This window comes from Asparagus officinalis, chromosome 10 (genome assembly GCF_001876935.1).
Source record: "Asparagus officinalis chromosome 10, Aspof.V1, whole genome shotgun sequence".
Taxonomy (NCBI): domain Eukaryota; kingdom Viridiplantae; phylum Streptophyta; class Magnoliopsida; order Asparagales; family Asparagaceae; genus Asparagus; species Asparagus officinalis.
In genome coordinates, this window is record NC_033803.1 from 1,006,645 (window position 1) to 1,032,167 (window position 25,523).

General features: G+C 37.0%; 4 protein-coding genes across 4 annotated transcripts; 1 reads left to right on the forward strand and 3 right to left on the reverse strand.

The window, feature by feature from the left end:
- LOC109825391 (phosphomevalonate kinase, peroxisomal-like) lies at positions 1 to 8,508 on the forward strand (the record flags this gene model as incomplete). The annotated part of the gene is made up of 8 exons (XM_020392246.1): positions 1 to 107; positions 1,718 to 1,830; positions 1,958 to 2,010; positions 4,455 to 4,841; positions 5,668 to 5,772; positions 6,244 to 6,471; positions 6,918 to 7,040; positions 8,114 to 8,508. Coding segments are annotated over 8 exons (1,383 nt in total), but the record flags the coding sequence as incomplete, so codon positions are not given.
- On the reverse strand, positions 8,574 to 10,930 carry LOC109825092 (pentatricopeptide repeat-containing protein At1g31920). Its single transcript, XM_020391813.1, has one exon. The coding sequence runs from the start codon at positions 10,517 to 10,519 to the stop codon at positions 8,696 to 8,698; it is 1,824 nt and encodes a 607-aa protein (XP_020247402.1). The 5' UTR covers positions 10,520 to 10,930; the 3' UTR covers positions 8,574 to 8,695.
- Positions 11,517 to 15,603, reverse strand: LOC109825349 (6-phosphogluconate dehydrogenase, decarboxylating 3-like). The gene is given in 3 exon segments (XM_020392195.1): positions 11,517 to 12,560; positions 12,562 to 13,182; positions 15,445 to 15,603. Coding segments are annotated over 2 exon segments (1,419 nt in total). The 5' UTR covers positions 13,176 to 13,182; positions 15,445 to 15,603; the 3' UTR covers positions 11,517 to 11,755.
- On the reverse strand, positions 16,397 to 25,293 carry LOC109825350 (26S proteasome non-ATPase regulatory subunit 13 homolog B-like). Its single transcript, XM_020392197.1, has 6 exons — positions 25,038 to 25,293; positions 23,468 to 23,914; positions 21,323 to 21,403; positions 17,773 to 17,969; positions 17,573 to 17,672; positions 16,397 to 17,006 (listed from the first exon to the last, which is right to left on the reverse strand). Exons 1-6 carry the CDS (start codon positions 25,188 to 25,190, stop codon positions 16,821 to 16,823), a joined length of 1,164 nt encoding a protein of 387 aa, XP_020247786.1. The 5' UTR covers positions 25,191 to 25,293; the 3' UTR covers positions 16,397 to 16,820.

Sequence of the window (25,523 nt, forward strand, 5' to 3'; positions counted from 1 at the left end):
TTTTTGCAGTCATGGACAGATGTCCGAGTCACATCTCCCCAGCTTTCTCGGGAAGCTACATACAAACTTTCGCTTAAAAATTCAACTCTTCAATGCACATCCTCAAGGCAAGTTTTAATTGGCATGATATTTGATGCAGACCAATATTTTTTTATGGTTACCGGTGTCTATATACTTATTTTCACGCCTACATCATGTATATACCTGCAACCAAATGCTTGTATTATCACATGAGCCAAAGCATGCAGTGACAAGCAAATTCAATGTGACACAATTAAAATGAACATCATTATAAAATAGAAGTGTATTGCATGAATAGGTTCGGATTTATTAGTTTTGAGTGTAGATTCTAATGTTTCCTCACATTAGTTTCTTATGGTGATTTTCTTTTTGGTATATTCTAGAGCTATTTTTGCATTAAGAATGTCCTGTTGGCAGCTGGGTTGGAAAAGAGATCTTTAAAAATATTTTTGATAGTTTCTAAGAATTGTAAAATACCTATAGGGTATGAATATCAATGGAGCATTACTGCAAAAACTATTAGTTTTCAAAATGAAAGATTTGGGTTTTATATTTTTAGAATTGGCTTATGGCCTTTCAAATCTTTCTTAATAGGTTTAAGTCTCAAAATGTCAAGTTAGCCTAGCTCAACGAGTAGGTCAGCATATTATAAATTTCTTTTTTGTGTTCACCCTAAAACTCTACCTCGTTTTATAGAAATTTCATTTCCCCTGATATGGAACCTATCACATTTCATTAATTTATCTGTCTGTCAAATGTGTAGGTGTATTTACTTTGGTAAATTGAGTGACCCTTAATTAGCACCCACAACCTCCTCCTGCTTTCTTTGTCTATCCACAAATCCTCCTATTCCAACCCAAAAGCTGTAAAAATATTCATTTTATGTTTACCTCCCTATTTTGGGATGTCGTTCTAGTTACTCTTTTAGCACTTGGCCTGTTTACTTCCCCCTCCCTCTTTTCCTTCACAACCCCAATAAATGTGAACTTTTCATCTAATTTTTGTTTTGTTATTTTTGCAATGCCATATTTTACTATTTTCTCCATTTTTATTTCCTTGGAAATGATTTCAGTTTCCTGTAACAATGTCATCTTATATCTTCACCTTACCTCCTTCCAAATCTAGGAGAATGCAAGCTTGGCTCCTTTGTTTCATGACCTTGAACTGCATGAACAGAAAAGGCAGGTCTATTTATCTGCAAACTGGCCATCTAGCATCAGGTTTCATGATATAGCACTGTTGGTCATATTTGCATGCGCTATGAATCTGGGGGGGTAGACTCAGGTTAACAAGTGCTTGTAATGAATTGCTTAATTCTTTTTTGGGGTTTTAATAACCAACATGTAAGTGATAAATTCTGACTGCAAAAAGCATAGATGACAAGTAATGATGGTTAGTGACTTAGTGCGCTGATTTACCTAAGTCATGTCACAATCTGTTGGATCTTGAATTCAGGTTCCCCTCCAATGTGTTGTCTTCTCTCTTTGAAATCTGCTTCATACTGACCCTCTTGAAGAGTAAGGTTATATGATATTTTTTAGTCGCCCGAACATTAGTGCATCTGTCCTCATCATTCTTTATATTCTATATTTGTGATCTATATATCCTGCATATTTTTTTAAGATGAAATCAGACAAAAAACTGCATGATTTCTTTATTCACTTTCTAATAAACTTTTGTTTCCTTAAGATTACAGGGAATCAGTAAACCCTTTTGTAGAACAAGCTGTGCAATACTCAGTAGCAGCTTCTAAGGTGATCTTCTCTGACAAGGAGAGAAAGGATGACTTTACAAAACTCCTTTTGCAAGGTAGGTTTTAAGTGATTTACACCTTTCACTTTCTTATGTGTTTCCCTTTGTCTAGAGCCACCATTTGGCTAGTTTTCTTTCCCACTCAAATTCATGTGCTGGAATTTTATTTGGGTTAGTCATGCAGGTCTGGATATTACTATCCTAGGTTGCAATGATTTTTATTCATTCCGAAATCAGGTACTGATCTTGCTTCTCTGAATGCATAACAAGTCCATTTTGTTTCTATTATTCTACATATTATAACTGTTATATGCACACTCTGCAAGTTTGCATTACTAGGATCTTTTCCTGATTCTTTTGGCAATCATACCAAACCTACTCCATTAGAATGCCTGGGTTTCTTTTCAAGAACATGGGAAAAGTGGCGAGCAGGAGAAAATAAACGTATGTCTAATGTACATGGATAAAGTGTTCTTTTAGCAAGATACACCCTCTGGAATTATATATATATATATGAATATTATATATATATTATATATATATTATAATTATATATATATATATTATATATATATATATATATATATATAGCAAAACTTTCTCGCAACTTAATGGACGTCACTCAAGTTTCTTATCCATCTGATGATCACTGATTGAGCTATATTTGTGATGATCTCGTCGTCAACTTGATCCTACATATCTAAAACCTCAACACACCAAATTTAGGGTGAACCCGTCGTAGTTTGACCCTTCATCCACTCGTATCAATTTAAACGGTTTCGAATGAATAAACTTTTTACGATGCTCGACGGAGGCGTCAACCACAACGAGTTCACACCAAATTTGGTCCCCAGGATGTGGGTGTTTTAGAATATGTAGATCAAGTTTAACGGAGCGGATCTCCACAATTGTAGCTCAATCAACGTGATCATCAATGGATAAGAAACTTAAGTGAGACGCTCCACGTTTAAGTTGACAGAATTTTTGCCTATATTAATATATATATATATATATATATATATATATATATATTATATATATATATATATATAGAGAAGAGAGAGAGAGAGAGAAATATGGCGTATGATTGGTACCCAACACAAATTTTGTGCTTGGTAGTGAGGTGGCACAATCCCCTCCACTCATTCAAATGGGGGACCCCATTCACATGGGTTGAGAAGTGCATGGAGATACGCAATCATTTGAATGAGTGGAGGGGATTATGCCAACTCACTACCTATATATTGTTAGTTAGTTAGTTATAGATTACAGCTTCGGTGCTCCGACAAACTGATTTTGGAACACTGATGTCACGTGTAGTAAATTTGCACCAAAAATTTCTCTTTCTCATTCCACTATTTAAGGGATAGGCGGTTTTTTTGGGTGTTCCACACCTAGAACTGTAAATAAGTGGGAACTTTAGGGGTATTTTAGGAATTAAATGCATCAATAAAAGGGATAAAATCTGATCTTTGGAAACAGTTATAACTATCAGACTGGTTTAGTATCCTGTAGATTTTTTTCGAAGTTTCCTTATAGCTTTTTTTTCAATCGCAACATTATCTTTTTATGCCATATGTTCAATAAAAAACAAAATTTGAGAAAATTCCAATAGAAAAACCTGTGATTAATTAATTTCAACATAGCAATGTTATGTTTTTATAATCATGAATGAAGAAAGTTATAAAAGACATCACAAATTCTTTAAATTATTTATTGACCAAATTTTTTTTCAGGTCATCTAAATTCTTATTAAATGTTTTTAATTTTTAAAAATTAATATAATACTAAGCTGTTTTATTGAATTTTGCAAAAAGGGGAAGGTAAAAAAACATGGTCGAGGATAGGAAACGGCTGTGAGAAAAGAGAAAAACAAATCAAATGAGGAATGACCAAAATATCCTTTATATTTTCAACAGGTTTTGTCATTATTTAAGAATTTAAAATTTAAGTAAATTTCTATTTTTGAGAACATGCTTTGCGGTAAAAGAAAAAATGACTTGAAGTTAAGTATTACCTAAAACAACAAAAGAATTCCAGAATGATGGTCGATAAGTCCACTTATCTACATTGCAAGTTACGCTAAAACTAAAATCACTAGTAGCAACTGCAGAGTGCAGCCTCAGATATAATTTGTGTATTAATTTGCATGGTTTGAGAATGGACATAAAACTGTGCTGAGGTATAATAATATACGGGAATCAGATCACTGTGATGGTACCAAACTGGCTTGAGAGAAACTAGAAAAGGAGATAATCCTCCAAAATGAAGAACCCTCTGCTAGATGCACTACCTAGTCTATATGGTACACTACTTAATGATCTCTGTTCATTTTGAGTACTTTGCTTAGGACCCTCTGTGCACAGCATGATTCTGGAAAGTGCAAATACATGATTGGGTTTCATGTCCGTTCTATTAGTAAACAACAAGGCTGATCGTTCAAATTTGAATCATGTTTATGTGATGTTTATCTATGCTTCGTGAATTATATTCTTGTTTCACTAGTGTATTTTCACCTCTCATTTTCTGAGTGTTATTTGCACCTGCAAGATAGGATTGAACATTGCCGCATGGCTTTTATGTAGTCCCAGTAATATGAAATTCCATGACACTAGTTGGACATTAAATAATCAAGTTGGCTGTTCTTGAATACTTGAATTAATGGCGAGTCTTAACTTTAGATCGAGGCACACGGGCTTCCCTTGACTGCAGAAGCACTGGCTGCAATTCCACCCTTCTCTTCAATTACATTTAACGTGGAGGAGGCCAATGGGGCTGCTGGAAGATGCAAACCTGAGGTTGCGAAGACTGGACTAGGCTCATCAGCAGCAATGACCACATCTGTGGTTGCAGCTCTTCTTCATTACCTTGGAGTTGTTAATCTTCCATTTTCAAATATAGATATCTCCAGTGAATCTGTTGATTCAGATCTTGATTTGGTACATATCATAGCTCAAAGTGCACATTGCATAGCTCAAGGGAAAGTTGGCAGTGGTTTTGATGTCAGTGCTGCCGTCTATGGTAGTCAGCGTTACATTCGATTTTCTCCTGACGTTCTTTCTTCTTGTTATGTATCTGTTTAATATAGTAAATTGTTCATAGACTAGGTGAACTCCTAGATCTTGTGGCTATTTGGATGAGATATTGATTAATTCATCTGCTGATTGTAGCGATCGTTTACTTGTTTCTTAATTTTGTTCTCGCCGTGAATTATGTGCTTTTCATCTTTGACCTTTCTGTTTTCAGAGTTGAATTAAAACTTAAAAAGTATTGCTCAAGCCCTTCTTCTGGAAAAATATCTTAACTTTCATACTTCAGAAACAAACCTACATTGGTAGACTGGTAGAGAAAAAAAAACTAATTAATTCCATCAGTTCTGTTGAAAAGATATGAGCTTGTGTTTTGTGCCAGAATCAGGTATTCTTGACAGTTATGTTAGCTATAAATTCGAAAGAAAATTACGGGAAGGTTTAACAGTCATGCACTTGCACTTGTTGGTAAGTAGCAAGGCAAACTTTGAGTGTGTACAGACACCTTACACCTGTTGGCTTTGTTTAAGCACAGGAACAAGTGAAATGACGTAGTGTATCAAAACAAGTTCAAATCTGTCAATAATCAGAGAGATATGTAGTTAAGATGATCCATACTATATAAGCTTTGTTTTCAATAAGTCATGAACCTTTTCTCGGCTCAGCAGCATTTTAATAATTCATTTAGTATATCTAATTGGACAAAAGCACAATTCAGTGGCACAATTCATATGTTATATATCATACCTGTAAACTCATGCCTTTTCTCCAAGTTACGTGTAAGCTTTACCTATCTGTCTGGATATATGTTATCCAATTTAGTCATAAAGATGATAATTCGGGTGTGTTTCTTTTTCTATAACGACAGGTTACAGGAGGATTCCATTTGCCAGATGACATCAGTAATGTTCTTAAAGTGAAATGGGACCATGAGAAGTTGAAATTTTGCCTGCCTCCATTGATGACCCTCGTGAGTTCAACTTGTTATTAAAAAAAATTGCTGTTTTTTGATGAATAGTGTTACTTTTACTACAAATATGGTATTCACGATGATATATGGGACTAGCAATTTTGTTTGGGTAACATGCCACTCTCTGATCACAAGTGTTGTTGTATTTTATTAGAACTCGCATTTTCCAATTCCTGTTGGTGATATTAATACTTTCATGGATGAACATGATTTTGAGACAGATCCATAGCATATAATTCATGGTTCTAGAATGTTATATATGATGATCATAAAACCCGCTATCTTTTTTCAATTATATTAAGCTGGTTTCTTGAAGAGGCGCACTTTGTTTAATTTCAATGTTTATATACACTGGAGAGCGTTGGATATTGATATTTTCTGCTTCTTATTATTTAGAAGGTTATGTAGTACAGGAGGGTTTGTGGATTTGTGTCATAATTACTATAGTTGAAGTTATGTTCTTTTCTGCAGCTGCTAGGGGAACCAGGGACTGGGGGTTCCTCTACTCCATCAATGGTTGGTTCAGTGAAACAGTGGCAAAAGGCGGATCCTCAGAAGTCTCTAGAAACATGGAGAAGACTGGCAGATGCTAATTCAAAGCTTGAGGCAGAATTCAATATATTAAACAAATTTTCTGGAGAGCAACGGGAGGCATACAGCCAAATCATAAGTACTTGCAGTGGTCATGCACCTGACAAGGTATAATCATGTACAGTGTATTGGAGATATTTTGCAGTTTTTTTATTATTTGATTTTTAGGAAATTCATCATGTTTTCTTTTGTTAGTCATGTTTAGAATCTTTTCAATGGAGTTTAAAACAAGGAAGCTGCTTTGCTTCATTGTTGCAGTATAGAAAAGTTAAAAATGTGACTTCTTCTTCATCTTGATTATTGAATCTTCTTTTCCTAAGGGAATATGCACAAACCTTCAAAATCATAACAAAGCGTAATTAAAAGGAAAGACTAATTGGTTGAGCAGAAACCCTTGTGATGAAATTCTTTTTTTTTATTCTTCGTAACTAACTTGTAATGAAATTCTTGTTTTTCAAGTTATTCTTGGTTTAGCATCTTTTCTGTATTTAGAATATGAAGGAAACAAAAAATAGGCACTAGCAAGTTGATTAATATATTTAATAAATTTGCAGTGGATGGGACAAGTTGCTGATCAGTATCAGGAGTTAGTTGTGAAATCATTGCTTGGAGCAAGAGAGGCTTTCCTTGAGATCAGGTTTCATATGCAACAGATGGGCAATGCTGCAGGTGTTCCTGTAAGCTATTCCCTTTTTTTTCTGGGGCCAATCTGTTTCTTTTTTCACTTTTTTTTGGTAAAAAATAGGTCATGTATTGATCCATTTAATATTCTCAAGTCCAAGAGTGACATATTTACATCCAGGGCTGAATTCTACCCAAGGTTAATACTAAAATAAGCGGGTAGGAATTGGGCAGATCGGGCCATAACCACTCGTTCCAAGCCACATTCCGACATAACAAGCAAAATTTAACCCGTAGTTCTTGGTCTAGGGTGCATGTGCCCAAACTATTTTGACCTGATTCTCCTATTCTACATAATAAACAAAATATCATTCCCTTCTTATCAAAATTTTTTCTTTATTTTTAATCATATTTCTGCAAATAATATAAAATTTTCACTAAGCTGCACCATTAATTATTCTTGAAGAACCATTGGATGTGTACCGTACCTTATTTATTCAGTTATTAAAAATCATCACAAGCTACTCAATGATTCGCAGGTTTTTGCAATTTTTTGTAGACGATTGATCAATTCTTTGCTTGCCAACAAAATTCTTGATGGGCCTTGATTTATTATCACAGCTAATTATACTATTTGTTTCTCCTCCTACTTTAATCTCACATGCTTGTGCATGAATTTACTTATCGCAAATTTATCTGATTTGGAACGATCATGAATTTCATAGCCATTTATTATTTGGCTCCATGCCTACTTTTTGCTATTTCCAGATAACTACTTTTGTGAATGCTAAACTTGTCCTGTCATTTGCAAGGCTGAAGGTTTCAATTAACACTACCAATACAAAACATGATACTATGTGTGCGGTGCTATGCTTCATTGGTTTTGTGTCGACGCTGCTGCTTTTTGTCTTCAGTGCCAAACAAATTTCATTGTTTTTTTTATCGGATCTTATGCACCAAGTCCCATAAAATTGAGATCATTCATTTGGCTTTCTCTTTTGCATTAATGTTAGAATTCATAGACAGAATACTTGGATCAATCAGCTTGTCATGGTTAGTTACCATTTTACTAGTCTTCACTTTTCATTTTCCATTTTTCATTTTTCGTTTTTCATTTTGAATGATGCAGATAGAACCAGCATCACAAACTCGACTTCTGGATGCCACCATGAGGATGGAAGGAGTTCTATTAGCTGGCGTTCCAGGAGCAGGCGGCTTTGATGCTGTTTTTGCAATCATCCTGGAAGGAGCCACTGATGCTGTAAGAAAATCATGGAGCTCGCAAGGGGTTCTGCCCATGCTTGTTAGAGAAGATCCTCGTGGAGTTTTGCTAGAAAGAAGTGATCCTAGAGCGAATGGACTATCATCAGCTATTTCCTCCATAAATTTGAATTAACATTGATATTATTCTCTTGAATTGTTACTCAAATGCATGATTGTTGAAGCTTGATCTATGTGTACGAGGAGGTTGTAACAAACATCATAGCAATAAAACAAACATCAAGAGAGTACTCTGTTTGACTGTTTTGGTTTAGTAAAGGTTCACCGTTGCTCCAGAATTTTGTGTTTTGGGCTTATGAGCAGTTTTATTTACAGAAAAATGAAATAATTAACATTGCAAAATGTACAAATACCCCAGGTCTGACCTCCCAATGTAAAGCTTCTTGTTGTGGACTGATACTTCACAATCCTTGTTTTTTGTTCCATTCTCTCACCAGTAATCTCTGCAGGAACAAGCTCCTTGCCTGAAGTGGTGAAAGCGGTTACGATCCCTGACAACAATCTCCCTCTCAAAAATCTTAGAGATCAGTCTGGTATAGCTATGACACTCACCACTCATCCTCAGGTTTGTAATTAGCCTTATCGAATCTCCTTCGCTTGTATTTAATAAACCAAAAGCAATTGCAAGTTTCTGGCTATGGCCATTGAGCGCCTGAATCTTTTCTTCCCCACCTGCATTAAACAGGAACACCTCTGATGTGTCCGGTTGGTATCCTTCGAACTTCAGCTGCCACTCCATTTGGTAGAGCATCTCATGTACTTCATTGCTTTGTGGATGAGATTTGTCCATCGAAACAAAGGTATGCATCTTCCCCTTAACCTCGACACGACTAAACCCAGGTACTTGAGTGAGTCCTCGGTCGAACATTTTAGTCCTGGTCCTTGCTGCATCATCCCATTTCCCAACCTTTGCATACATGTTTGACAAAATTACGTAGTCTCCAGCCTTTGCACAATTGGCTTTCACTAGATTTCTGACTGCACATTCTGCCATCTCTATATTTTCATGGATCTTGCATGCATTCAGTAGGCTTCTCCAGGCTATATCAGTCTGAAGCTCAACTGGCATGGACCCAATGAGTGAATGGGCCTTGTTGATTTTTCCAGCCCGACCCAGGAGGTCAACGATGCATCCATAATGCTGCGATTTGGGCACAATTTGGTGTTCCAACTGCATTTTCTTAAAGTACTGAAGACCCTCTTCAATTAGCCCAGCATTACTACATGCACTCAATACTCCAACATAGACAGCCTCATCAGGCTCTACCCCATCTCTGAGCATGTTGGCAAAGATTGTCAATGCTCTGTCGCCATCCCCGTGGATTGCTAGCCCGGAGATTATTGCACTATATGCCCACTTGTTCTTCTCCTGCATCTGATTGAAGATTAACAGACCCTTCTCTAATAACCCACATTTTACATACATGTCTATGAGCGAAGTTTGGACTATATGATTCAATCCGCTGAAATTTCTCATTAATGAGCAATGTATGCTTCTGCCTATATCAAGTGCGCCTAAGTGAGCACACGAGGCGAGCACACTGACCAGGGAGCTCTCATCGGGCATCGAGCTTGAATTTATCATTGTTGCAAACAAGTTTAGGCATCCAGACCACAAGCCCATTTTATTATAAGCAGCCAGAATTGAACTCCAGGAAGCAACAGTCTTATTAACCCCAATCTGCTCAAACACTTTACAAGCCGCATCAACCTCTTCACACTTACCATACATATTTATCAAACTGTTGCTCACAAACACATCATCGTCAAATCCAAACTTTAGAACATGGCCATGCACCTGCATCCCTTCTCTCAATGCTGAGAGCTGAGCACAAGCCTTAACAGTAAATGGGAATGTGAAGTTATCAGGCTTCACATCTGACTGTACCATATCATAATACAACTGCAATGCTGCATTTGGGTCTGAATGGTTGACATTCGCCCTGATCATGGTGTTGAAGTCGAAAATACCAGGACTGTCGAGGCCGGAGAAGATGGACCAGGCATAGTCGAGGCTTCCCCAGTCGGCGAGAGCACAAACCGAGAGGAGTTCACCGGCGTGGCGAGGGCTCTGGTCGAACCCAAGCTTGATGAACCGGGCATGGGCCTGTTTGAACTCTTCCATGGATTTCACTTGGTTGAGTGAAGGTGGGCATGGGGACTGATCTATTGGTTTGTGCTCTGAGACTTGTGTTGGGTTGTTGCTTGGTGGTACTGTGAAGGGTTGAATTTGAGCTAAACCTCCTATCATCATACAAAGGAAGGGAGAAGCATAATGTTGAAGTTGTTTAGAAACTAGGGAGGGTTACTCTCAGAGGGGAATGTGTTGGGGAGAAAGTGGTAATTTTGGAGGAGTTTAGTGTCTTTTGAGGGAAGTTTGTGGTGTGGGATTATCTGCACGTTTGAGGCTCAGACTGCTCTTGGGGATTCTCTTGTTGTGTTGGATCTCATCCATGAGTTGCATTTTGGGGTCGCTACGTAGAGGCTCATTGGTCCATTTGGATGGATAAGGTTCAGGGAAAATCATGGGAAAGATAGAAGTAGATCCAATTATATCGTGGAGTAGCTGTAGTTTTCTGCCGTCAAATTAATCAACGACAAATTATCAAGTTGAGCTTCATTTTGTTAGCATTTCACACAGTTTAGTACGTGTAATTACCTCCTCTGTAGATAATTGTAAGTACTTAACTCCGTTGTGTTTAGCTCACTTTGTAGATGTTCAGCTACAAATGATCATACTGAGATTCTTCTCTGTAGATAATTTCGCAATTAATACATCTTTTGTTGTTTCATCAGGAACCAGCGAGCTGCGTTTCTCTCCGTCAACAAGTACACACAACATAAAATCATCGTCACAGGTCATATTGTATCCCTCGTCGTCGACGAGGATCTACACCGTTTTATTATAAATTTTTTAAAAAATAATTTCTTTCGGAAAAAGGATTTATCAACTCACAAAATCAGTTGCAATTGCTTGTTTCACCGCGACAAGTAAACTTTGAACCCGAAACCAACACACTTGACCCAAAAGATCAAGTCAATTCCGGGCTACAAACCAACATCAATATATTTATTAGTGCAGTAAATCAAAGAGGAAGGAAGAGAGGTGCACATAACAACTCTCTGCATCATCTCTCTCTGCCCATTTATCTTATTAACATGAATTCACAAAACAAAGTGAACACCAAAGATGTACAAATGGCCTGCAGGGGAACTGAATGCAAGGTACAAATGAATAGGACAAATGATCAGAAAAAAGTAAACCCATTATTCAAACCAGTTGATTTTATTCCAAACAAAGAGAATCAGTCTTTATGCCTCTCCACAAACTACATGAAGTGTTCCGAGTTTCATCACATTCATTAAGAGAAAAAAAAAATGGAGACTTCAACACACAATCAATAAACTCTAGATAGAAATAGAAGTAAACAACATAATCCGTAACACTTTGAATAAGGTTACAACATGATAAAGTGAGGAAAAACTCACCTCAAATCTTTGACTGTTTAGCAATCTTAAACCACTCTGTATGGAAAGAACCAGGCATATCAACCCTCTCATAAGTATGAGCTCCAAAGTAGTCCCTCTGAGCCTGAACCAAATTCGCCGGCACCCTCTCCCTCCTGTAAGTATCAAAATACGCCAAACTCGCAGACATCCCGGGTGTACAAATACCCGAATTAATAGCAAGGCAAATAACCCTGCGCCAAGCTCCCTGTCGATCCATTATCTCCTTTGCAAACTCAGGATCCACGAGCAGATTAGGTAGCTCTGTGTTCCTATCATACGCTTTCTTGATTCGATCCAAGAAAATAGCTCTGATAATGCATCCTCCCTTCCAAATTCGCGCAAGCTCGCCTAATTTTAGATCCCACCCCTTTTCCAAGCTCTTGGCTCTGATCAAGTTCATCCCTTGTGCATAGCTGCAAATTTTCGCGGCGTAAAGAGCTTGCCTCACGTCGTCGACGAGCTTTGCCTTGTCCACTGGCTCACTGCTCAAGATGTCGCTGACACCACCTGATTTGAAAACCTTTGCGGCTTGAACCCTTTCTTCTTTAAGCCCGCTGAGGAATCTTGAGTCCAGGGACGCTGCAATCGTAGGAGCAGCAATAGACAAGTCTGCTGCTTGTTGAACAGTCCACTTGCCTGTTCCCTTCATCCCGGTTTTGTCCAAGACCTTGTCAACCAAATAACCGTCGCCTTTATCATCTTTGATTCCAAAAATGTCAGCGGTGATCTCAATCAAAAAGCTAAGGAGTTCCCCCTTGTTCCACTCTGTGAACACTTGTTGCAACGTCATATGCTTCAGCAATCAGTTGCATGTCTCCATATTCGATTCCATTGTGAACCATTTTCACAAAATTGCCCGAGCCTCCTTTGCCAATGTAAGTGACACAGGGACCAGAGTCCGGGACTTGAGCAGCTACTTTGAGGAGAATGTCTTCGATGTTTTTGTAAGCCTCAAATGAGCCACCTGGCATTAGCGAAGGACCATTTCTCGCTCCCTCCTCACCTCCAGAAACTCCCATTCCGAGATAAAGAAGGCCGAGTTCAGCCATGGCTTTCTCTCTCCTCTCTGTATTCTCGTACCACTCGTTGCCTCCGTCGATTATACAGTCACCCTTCTCCATGAAGGTCGAGAGTGTTGCTATGGTTTGGTCCACGGGTGCACCAGCTTTAACGAGCATGATGACGACACGTGGTTTTTGGATTGAGTTGATGAAGGACGCGGGATCATGAAAGCCGTAGAGGGGGAGGTTTCCTTCGCGCTTAGCTCGTTCTACAGTCTCGTCGACTTTAGATGTTGTTCGGTTATAGACAGATATGGGGAAGCCTTTCTCAGCGATGTTTAGGGCAAGGTTTTGGCCCATGACAGCGAGACCTGCTAGGCCTATTCTTGTTTGAGCCATCTTTTACCTGGTTAATGAGCAGTTTGTCATCAGATACCAATTGCCGAACATACTGAGTGGAATTCTATGGTTAATAAGGCAAAAAGAGGTGAATAATAGAAACCAGAAAGCTATAAGAATAGGAAATGTATTTCATCAATATGAGCCAAGAGAAGTGAAAGATATTCAGTCCCCATAAGAAAAAAAAAAGGTAAACCAATCACAATATGTAGAGCAAATACAATATGGGAACAAATCCAACAAGATGACAAGAATGAAGAAATAAAATTATAAGAAAAACAAGAGTAATTAGATTTTGCAGAAAATGTCTCACAGATAGTCTCTTCTCATCGAATAGAGGAAAGGGGAAAAAGGGTGGTAATACAAGAAGAGATTGAACGGGTTCACAAAACACAAATGTTTGATCATGAAGGAAGAAGCTATATTGTCATCAATAGTGCTTCATTAGACACTACTACTACCAAGCTTGTAGCTATAAATGTAGCACGTGTGCTGCTCATGCAACTCTTTTCAATAAATTTTCTATGCCTATAAGTTTAATTAAAATAGTCAATGAAAAATTAAAAAAAAATTCATTGTTTAAAAAGTATCAGTAAGAATGTTATTATAAGCTAAAGATGGAATTCACTTATGCTTGAGCACATAAACAAACATGCACTCATTGCTTTTTCATGGGTATTTGGCAAAAGAGGATCCACAAATATACAATAGAGACAGCGCCTTGGTCTAAATAAAATAGCAACATAAAAAAAAAATGATTCCAAGAAGTGTCGCAATTACTTAATAGGTGCTTAAAAATGACATAAAGGACAGTGCATTTGTTCAGAATTTGTTCCTTTAGTCTAGTTCTAACTCCCTTATCCTTAACCAATCCTTCAGCTAAAGCTATTAAGTAGTAATAGTAGTGTTCTTGGCAGATACTTAACCTGTTCTTCACTAAAGCCTAAAGTAATATAATATTCCCCCAAAAAGAAAACATTCCATATTTTTATTACAGGAAGTAATTTTGTCTTACAGGCAAAAACTGCAGAATATTGTGGCATGGTTGGCTATTACTTGTGACATAAACGTGTTAGCAAATACTTTACCCTACAACATAACTATCTCTTGAAGTCTATGAGGTTATTATATAAACTTGGATGATAAAGAAATTACTAAATACCATTTCATTACGATTTATTTCATAGAGAATTGTAATATACAAATATTCTTCTGTGGATTCACCAAGGCAAAATCGAAAAGATATACTATTCGCTTTAGTAAGATAAGATTGTCTAGATCTAGAATCATAAGGCAGGGTTTAATATATTTCACAGAGCAAGCAGAATTTAAAACTTGCTAAACTGTTTCAGTTCAACGTATCAAGATCATCGTCAAAAATTAAACCTTCAACTTTAGATTTAATTTAATTAAAAAATAAAAAGGCTTTGCTTAGGTACGTCTTTCTGATGCTGGCTAAACTCTGCAACAAACGAAAACATTCGAGAAGGCAGACTCCCAAATTGTAGAAAATGCAACGAATATATTATGAAGACGATTGCCTAGAGAACCGTAAAATGCGATCTCAAAGAATTCTGATCTTTTCATGGTAAAGTTCTTACCTTTTCCACCCTAATTCCACGATTCTATAATGGTGCGTTTGGGAGTTTACTTAGGGAAGGGAAGGAAGGGGAAGGAAGGGGAATTTTTCCCCTTCCTTCCCTTCCCCTCCATTACACCCCAATTTGGGGTGTAAGAATTTGGGCCAAATTTCCCCTCCATTCCCCTCCTCTACCCTCCAAAATAAAACTCCCAAACAAGATTAAAATAAAATTTCCCTTCCCTTCCCCCTCTCTACCCTCCATCCAAACAGGCCATAAAGCACTCGTAGTCAAAATTGATGTATATAAAAGATAAAGAAACTAAAGTTACAACCAAAATTGGATCCAGATCTATAAAGCACACAAGGACAAGCACCAGACTTTAATCTGGACATAATTCATGAGATCTACTCAAAAGAGAGAACATTTAGATGTCTGCAAAGAAAATTAATCTAGCACAACTACAATTTGTCATCTAAGACTTTACATAATCCTATCTAAACTACAAAGGTTTGGGCTATTACAAAAACCCATTACTACAATCACTTCAAACCCATGTAATCTCAAAAAGCAAGAAAAACCCAGATGTCAATCCCATCAAAGGAGCCAAAAGTCGAAATTTTTACCACCACAAGGGTTTTTTTAAAAAAGAAAAACAGAAAGAGGAGAGAGAGAGAGAAAGCTCAGACCTTGAGACTCTCTTCGCCCGATGAGATGCCAAGATCGGCTCCTCCCCCCAATTTATAGTTGGGTTTTTTTTCCCCGAGGGAAGTCAAAATGAGATGGAGATTTATTTGCTTCTTAATTTTGATTCAACAGAAACACATGAGTAATAAGATTTGATCGCCTCGTTGAAGTGGAGGGGGGGGGGGGGGGGGGGGGGGGGGGGTAGGTGAGGGCTACTAGTGTTATGGTCACCCGGCCGGTGACATTGTTAAGAATGAATTTGCGTCAAAATGGTATTTTGGTTGGTGGCTATTGGTGTTCAATGTATGTGGAGAGGAGGCGGGGGCTGGTCATTAGTCCATGCATGTAGGAAAGGGTCAAACCTAACGTTGGAGAATTTTTTTTTTAATAAAAAAAAGGCACAATAAATAAATAAATAAATAAATAAATAACTTTTAGTATCATGTTTGTACACTCATTAATGAATATTTCGTCTTTATTTTTTTTAAAATTAGGAAATCTTGGTTTCACATTTAGAAAAATTGTTTCTCAACTCTTACCTCTTTTTAGCGATCCGGTTAAAGAAAATTATTTCTTTTTCCGATAAACGATTGAAAATGTTATAATTTTATTTGGATATATATATCATAAGTTAATATTCTAGAAAATATTGTATTTTTATCAGTCAGCATGTTCTAGAAATTTGCAGATGATTATAAAAGAAGAATCCACTAACAAAGATCAAATGACAGCTATATTTCTAGATTATGTGGAAGCAGATTGAATGAAGGTCTCAGTTTCTATTTCCAACAATCACCTTCCAGCAATTTTTGCAAGAATTGCAATCAGTAACATTACTATTACTATTGCGGATAATAGTTTACAAACTAAAAGCCTCTAAAATTCAACAATATTCTGAGTATTACTACTCAATCGATGATTCATGCGCAGGGCTGCACCACAGAAACACTAAGCTGCATAAAACTCAAAAACATTAATAAAATGATACATTATCCTGCAAAATTGGCAATTGCAATAATAAGATTCACGGAGGAAAAAGAAGAAGGAATAACTTTTTCCTGTAAATGCAATAAGGCATCCAACTGTTCGAGATCAAAATTAAGTTTGCGATAGGATCTCGAAAGCAATAGCTCAAAACAGCAGTTACTGGTCACATCCTTCTGTGTTCGTAAACATATTTCTAGTTTTAGCGCTTCCCGAATAACTCAACGAAAATACAGACCCCCGGTGCAAACTGACTGCTCGGATCACAGATTTCCTAATAAATGGGGAAGAGCAGAGAGCATGGCATCAAGCGTGTGCTTTCTCGCATTTCTGGTGCTGCTATAAACTGTTATACTGAGGTGGCAAGAAACAGAGAAGGTAGAGAGGACATGATTCACGAAGCCACAAGGTCGGGTGTTTCTGCCTCGACTGAGTACAAAGCAGTTTGCACCTTGCCTAGCCAACTGTTCAAACGATCTTTCAGCGACTTTACCTGGGGTATCCCCAAAACCCTAGGCTGCACCCACGAGACGTGGACTGTTCCCTCAACCTGATCTATGATGCCTTCAATAAGGTGTACCTGTGCATGGTTAACCGTTTCATTAATCTCATGAATCATGACAATGGAACATCTATAAATTTGATAAGATATTCAATTGAAGTGAAGAGAAGGATGGAGTGAATGCTAGCTCAGCATATATAGTTGTGGGATCTGATGAAATCCACATTAAAAAAAAGCTGAATTTAGAATGTTCTGCAAAAATATGGAAAGCCCTTGCAATGCTGCCAAAATTCGTAGTGAGAAAATCATGGATCAGACAAGGGCTTATCATATGAACTCGAATAGCAGTCTTCAGGTGAGAAAGTTGTCTTATAGGCCATGTAGATTAACTTGAAGTGGCAAAATTTATCCGAGACAAAGGAATGGTCTTAGATGAAGTGTAAGATGATTACAAATGGTATATAGGAAATTGCACCTTCAAGCAAACCAAATGGAAAAAGCGCAGGTCAGTGATTGACACTTGAATAATTTCAGCAAAACTAAGGAGCTATTTGCTTCCAGTTCTTGGCTTAGAGTACCACTCTCATCTAGAAAGATGTTAGCTACAGACTTGCTTGATTAAAAAAGTTGGAAAACAAACTTACGGAGAGACTTTTCATGAGAAGATATTCCACGTCTTCTATGGAAAGTTTAGTTTGTTCAGCAATAAAACTCAACGGAATGGTTCTATCGTCAGAGGGACGACTGCAAGGTAAACAACAGGTTTTCAACCACAGATTAGAAACAAGAAAAAGTTGACAGAGAGGAAGAAGTGAGAGTCCGTTATCCAACAGGGATATCTTACCTGAAAATTATCTCCATCAAGCAAAGAATATTAATTTTTTCTAACAGCTTCTTCTCATTCTCCACCAATGCAGGTTGAGCACTCAGGGCAGCATTATGAACCCGACACAGTTCTTGATAGCGAATTAAATCTCCAGTATTAAATGCCTGAAGTATGTAATAAAGCCACTCCACCTTGGTACCTATAAGGCTATTGATCTGCAGAAGGTTATGAACTCTCAACATTTATAACCAGAAAAAGGCCTCTGAGTACGAAAATCAGATTGTGAAAGGAAAAGCAATAAGCGCGCAATGTGAATTCCAAAAGGTGCTTTAATATAAAAATATATGTGACAAAGAAACATGCAAGATGGTTAATGAAATAAATGCACAGTCGAAATATTGTTTCTCTGGGATACCATTTATCAACTGTCCTAATGAAATTCATATTTGTATGGTAAAACTCCATTAACCTCAGATGCAATTAGTTCCTTTTTGGCATCAATAAATCAAATTGTCTACATTTCTATTAGAGACCAGGCATAAGACACCAACCTACTCTAGCTACACATCGTCCGTAATCTATGTTACTTGGGTACTTCTGTTAGGAAGTCGTACCCATACCCAACACGTACTCGTACCTGTACCCAAACCTCTTGGACTCTTCTTGAATATGTGCATATGTTTATTCGGGCCTATACACAATTATATAAGACATGTTTTAGTTTAAAACACTCGTACACTTCTTGGATGTATATTCTATACATCTATTTCTTATATTGATCTTATGTAAATGAAAAAAAACAATATTGATCTTATGTAAATTATTAACTTTAGTACATTTAACTATATGTAACATGCATATATAGAGCCGTGTCCTTGTACCCTACCTTTTTACAAATTTGTCGTGTCTCGTACCCTTACCCGTACCCATGCAACCTAGTCCATAAAGGTTGTGCATGTCACCATCCCCCTCATTGATAAAAAATAACTTTTCATCCAAGGACATTAAAATAATGTTTATCGTCGAGAATGCATGTCATGAAATTTCGTAACAGAAATCCACATGAACTAGACTAGAATGCAATAATGCTTGCATTCGACGTGGTACATGAAAAAGCTGAATCCCCTATTTGCAACCATTCTCCAAAGAAAATATAGGTTATAACTAGGATGTTCGAGTTGTACATCTAGGTTCAAAACAAAACTTGAGGTCTGTAGTCCGACAAATCGAATAGGTCTTCTTGTTAAAGGCAGTCCAGACGCCCCTATGCGAGAGCACACACAAAGCACAGCTGCCAACTTTAAGAGAACATGGATAGCCTTAAAATATCTACAGAGTTTTGCATGGCATGGTAAAATTGCAGTTATAACAGAACACTAAAAACTGAAAAAGAGGCCAGAAAGAGAAAGTTAAGAGCCATTGTTGTGTGATTCCCCGGACCCACTCGAACCATCGTACAGTTCCTGCAAACCGATTCCCGGTACATTTGCGAATTGATTCCCTCCAATACACGAACCGGTTCCCCAAAATTGGCGTAGCACTTACGTGTATGATAGACGCAAAGTCTCTTTAAGTGCACGTGCACAAGATGCAATGCAAAATTAAGTGAAGGGAGATGCACAATAGAGTATGAGCCGATGACTTTACTGTAACTAAACATTAATGTTAATTAAATGTAAAACGAAACCATGATCCTAAAACAAGCTCTGTGGGGGGAAAAATAGAACAAAGAAACAAAATCCATAAAAAAAAGTATTTAAGTATTTTGTATGAAAAAATACTAAAAGTCATAATTAGCTTTTTAGTTTTCTATTATATACTTTGGAAAACTTTAAACGCACCCGAAAAGTTTTTCAACATATCACTAATCGAACTTGCGTATCGAAGCAAGGCACCACCTAACGAATCCAATTTTTCTAAGTGGCAAATTGCGTACCCGGATCCGTACCATAACCTGCTACGTACAGCATACAATATAGCTATGGTTAGAGCTATAAAATAACATTAATTAAAATATGGTATTATGTGGATCCATTCCGGAGTCACCAATAATGACTATTGTTTATTGATATGTTAGAAAATTGGTGCGCACGTATCTCCTTGAACTACTCAATTGAGAACAGATCACTACTAAAGGTATGTGGTTCCATTTAGTAATGTAAAAAAAATTCTCCTCCAGATATCAGTTACTACTTGCTAGAAATCAATAATGAAGGTCAAAATGTCAATTCAAGCCTAGAATCTCTCTTTTAGATGGTCATGACCTTCATATAACCATGTAGCACATCCGTTGTTTGCTTAATGAGTTCATCACAAAGCAAAGAGATGACACAGCTCTTGATGTACGCACCTACTGATAGGGAATGGATTGTCACTCTTCTAATTGTTCTCAAATATTTACTACCTGTTTTACATAGTAACTTTATAAGTTAGAAGTTTTCAATTTTCAAGTTGCAAATGAACCATGTTGTCTCCACTTCTCAACCATCTGTTAACTGAGACATCTAATACAATAAGTTACTTCTCAACCATTTGTTACATGCATGTCCAACACAATTAGTCAATGTTATGTTGACCCTCCCTTCCGAACCACGAAGAATCCTTTCCCCGGACATGGCCTCTTTTCTCATCCTAAGTTGCAAACCAAGCTAATGTTCACTCTCCTCAACCATTTACTAACACAAATATCCAAATATCCAATATAGTCAGCCTTGCTTCCTCCCTCGACCACAATAGTGAAATTAGGATGAGATGTTTAAAAAAAGTTAATGTATAATGCAATGTTGAAAATAGCGCTAACACATAACGTAATGCTTACCTCCGGTTAACGTAAAACTCTTAACGTATGTTAAATAATTTATTATTATTTAAATATTTTATAGATACATAATATTCAAAATCAAATAATATGAATACTCATCACAGTTTTCGAACATATCATCATAAAAATACTATCACAAATCAATATATCATCACAATTTCACAACAAAATCAACCATGTATGCCTTAACAATCATTCCAGAAGCATAGTCGTTAAAAAAAATATACATCACACATTATCACAGTAAGTTGTAATAGGTAATAGCACATCATAAATCTAAAAACATCTAATAGTAATCCAAGTGAAGTTTCAGCTTTTATTTTTGAAAGAAAAGTATCAGTTTTTATTACTTCTAAATCTAGTTAATTAGCAAAAAAATAATTAGTAATTCTTTGATCTCTTTTTAATTTTTTCAGTGCAAAGTCGGATTAATTTGAAAAAAAAACTCAATCACAGCCATTAAAATTCTTTTAAAAATCAATCCCAACCCTTGAATAATTTAACCTAAGCTATGGAGCGCTATGAAAACGCGTTACAAAGTGTACGCTATGGGTAAAATAGCGTATGTTATTTTGTTTCTGCGCTTTTTCCCAGCACTACGTAGCGATAGGGTGGCACTACGTTACGCTATGCACTATTTTGCGCTACAGAACGCGTTATTTTCTACACTGGTATAATTATCCATTATAGAACATTAGACCTCTGAAAGAAAATTTCAGTCATAGGTCAAAGTAAAATTTCACTTACAATTGGATGGGCTAGCAACTCTCCAAAGTTATAGATATTATCACCCAACAAAGCAGACAGAGAGAGGTCAAACGCCAAATCCTGAAAAACAAGGGAACGACAAATAGAGAAATTAGTAAAACAATGCATGTAGTCATCCCTATAGCCGCTCAGTCAATCAAGGAGAAATAATGCAGTGGGTAAAAATTCAACTCATAATAGAACCAAGAGGGTATGGTGAGAATTCAAAAGAAAGCAAGCAGTAAATAATTCAAGAGGAAAGATCGCAGTACTGCTAGAGTTGAATGTAGCAAACGGATTTTTTGTAAACTAATCTCATTACTTGGGATAAAGGTCAAATCAGGCCAATCAGATTAAAGAAAGAAAAGGGTGGTTCCAGTTCCACAAGTTTGAAACTTCAAGAAGTTCTACCAACTAACTTTGGAAGTAATATTAATTGCATCTTGCAATGCAAAGGTGCAGAAAATTCTCCAACGATGTACAAGGAAATAAGAAGAGGATGCCCATGACTAATACAGTACAAAGAGGACATCTTAATTTTAATCAATAATCAATAAGCAACTGTGCTGCGTCCAGATTTTTGTGGAGGATGAAAAAGATCTTTGAATTATCAAAATTCTTCACTCTTCATATTTTCCTAGCATTTATGGTAAAAGTTACTTATACAAGTCTAGACCAAGAAAATAATTCCAAATAAATTAATAGCACATAAGAGATTTAAAAGCCGGTTTGTACCCATAAACCTTGTCTGTCAAAAGCAGAGAATAAACAATCTCCAGAATCTAGAACTTGGCAAATTCAGACAGGTATCCCGAGAAAAATCGCACTGCTGAAGATGCATATCTGTAAGCTTCGGGCGTGGTTCATTACTTGTAAATGATCCACTATGCACCATGTCTGAAGTGTTGTTTGAACCTAAAATGAATTATTGAAGACCACTTGCTGCATTTTACCTAACTTCCAGTCTTCCATATTCCATAGCTTATACCATTCAAGGAAAAATCTCTAGCATTTTTAATCTGAAACAGATTAAATAATTTGACTTTTTAACACCAAACTACCAAATCAACAAACATGCCTATTGCTTTTAGCGCTTATATAGGTTAAGCCAAGTTACACAATGTAAACTTGATCCGCTACCCAAAATTGAAAAGTCGAAAAGGGAAGGTAAGAATTTTATCTTACAACACCAACCAAACATGTTACAAGTACCACTTGGCAGTAACCGAATCATCTTTCAAAGATCATAGAAAATAGCAAAAAAATCAACACTCATAGTTTTACCTAGGACAATAGTCTAGTAGGAACATCTTGATAAATGTCCCTAAGTTCTACAATCTCAATTTGCATAACATACACGCTAGAACTCGAAACCAAGGAAGCCAGCCAACTCACTTCTAGGTTTTACTGGAAGCCATTCTTGACCATGTTCCCTCAGCCATTTTCGCAAGAGGTTAAGGACCAGTCACAGGAACCTTAACAATTCTTCCTAAGCCTACAAGGCGATGATATGTGTTCCACATCAAATCTAATGGGCTGGCATGAAAAAAATGAATTGTGATTCATATAATATTACATTCAGAAAGAAACAACTATAAGGATCCAGATCTACTGTTGTGATCACAGATGAACGCATCTACACTCATCCATACATATATGCACACAAGCAGAGGTGCATCCTTACACATAAATGTGGATACGTATTTTTATTTTCATTATAAACAAGAAATTTGATTTTCTCTTCACATTCATTAACAGGTTTAAAGAAAGAATCAGAAAAGCAAACTATGACTCCTTATTCCCCAAACATGATCAAAAGAAATCCTAGCTACCCCCTTTAAGCTTGGGTGTCTACAAATAATACTTAAACTTAAACGTACAGCATCTATGTGCCAGTCATCTAGTGTGAATCTGTGAAATATGCAGTTGAGCCACAAGTTATTTCACATCAGCAGAAAACAGTATCAAACATTAGTTACAACATTCATGCAAATAGTCAAAACTGAACAATAAAGAGATCCTATAAAAAAAAATGAAGTCTAAATGTATTTGTGTCATAATACTTAGAAGATGCAGAAGAGCAGAGGGAGACAAAAAAGCAAAAGCTCATTGCAATTTTGTGGTTGGGAAAATCAAAATCCATACCAGTTTGAATGCTTCAGAAAGAGATTCCACTGCTGTGTAAGCCAGATAAAGAAGAGCACCCTTATAAAACTCTGCAAAATCTTGACGAGATTTGTGATATTGAGAAGATACCCAGTAATAGCTTGCATGGACAGAAGGATCAACATCGGTCATACTGTCCAGGGCCGTCTTTCCATCATCTAATAATTTTTTGCACTCCTTTTGGCTTCCTTTTTCAAGATTAAATTCAGCTATTTGTATCTTCACATAAAGAGCTGGCTCCTCAATTCGCGAGTCCCTGGTAGCACGGAGCTTCTCAATAACACCTTCTAGATAGCTAATAGCAGCATCTTTTTCAGAATATTGTCGTGAAACTATCACAGCAAACTGTGCAAGTTTGAGAAGATTGATCTTGGTCTCAAAGTCAGTAATGAAATTATGATATAGTTGTATGAGAGCATCGCCCGCCTGAAATGAAAAGTCAATGTTAGGTGAAAAGCATATATTAGCCAAACCAATATTATACAGGTTACAACAAAGCTCTATTCTTGGGAATTTCAATCTTAAGTCCTAAATTAAACATACCGCAGACATGAAAATACGAATTAAACATTGGCTGCATGAGCAAGTGCCCCCATCACACATTCAAGCTTACAATTAGTGAAACCATGGTTTCACATTGCTCGGACGTCAAACAACACAAATCCTTTATTGTTCGGCAATCAAAATGTGGTTTCCTGAACTACAATTTAGTGAAACCGTGATTGGGTAACTTCAGTCTACACATATTTAGAAGAAAAAACATGCTTTGCCAAACTGACTAAACTTGAAACCATATTTTACGAAATCAGGGTTTATACGCAGATTGCAGACTTTGATTTCATTAACTCGGATCAAGTTGTAGTCTCGATCAATTATGTTCAAACCCAGCATAAATATGTCAATTTCAAGGCATGGACATGACAACGAACAGTTTGTGTTATCTTTTGGGATGGTCCACAGTATTATATGTTTGAATATCATTGAATATATCACAAGTCATCTTGAATGAAAAACATCAAAACAATCAAAGATTGTAAGCTTCCGCTGTTTATTGTTTAACCATAAATCAGATATTTTCTTCGTAAATGAGAAGAACCCACCAACACAAACAGGTGCACTCTCAAAAACATGAATAAAAGCAATATTAAAAAGATCATATTAGAACAGATTTCTAATTGAATCTAATACCCCTGGTCCTTAAAACTTCATATAACTTGCCCCTACTTAACTGGGACTTCCTCTTTTGAGACGATTAAGTCAAATTAAGAACAAGAACCACCCCAAATCTTCTCACGGTTACGAAAGAGTCTGCCAAGTTTAGAATTCTTTTAATTCTTAGCATCTCAACACAAAAACTTACAGACTTTCCTAAAACGTTGTCACCTTCAAAAATTCAAACTTCCTACATGCTAGAAAATCGCAAAGACAACCTCAGATTCAAAATTCTAGACCCACAGGATTCGACCACCACTAAACAAAACCCTAATTCAAATTCCAACAAAAATCTATCCAAAATCCATAAAGTCTAGATCAATTATAGAACGCGAACCTGAACAACGGCGAGGGCGACGAACTGCTCGAGCTTGAGAGTGAGCTGATGCCATAGCTTCTTCTGGTAGAGATCGGCGAGCGAATTGTACCACTCAGCGAGCTCCGGCTGCGCGTTGCTCTGCGATTCCAAGTACTGGAGAGCGCTTGCCATCGATGGATCGAGCTCGAGATGAAGGAGATCGAAGGTCCGGAAAACCCTAGGTTTAGTATTTTTCCCCCCCCCAACCCTCTCTCTTATTATTATTATTATTAGTATTTGGTGATATGTTAATTCTGCAAAAACTACAGCGCCGGATTTATAGTGGGGGGTGGGGGGCCTCTTTGTGGGTCCCACCAGTTGAGATCGGACGGCAGCGAGCGCTTTGATGATTGGGTGGACGGCCTGCGTTCTTTTAAGGGATGGATTTTTCTGGCTGTGGGGGACTAGAACACCAAACAGTGATTTGTAGCTAGTGAAAAATAGGCACGTAATTATTCGGGGTTT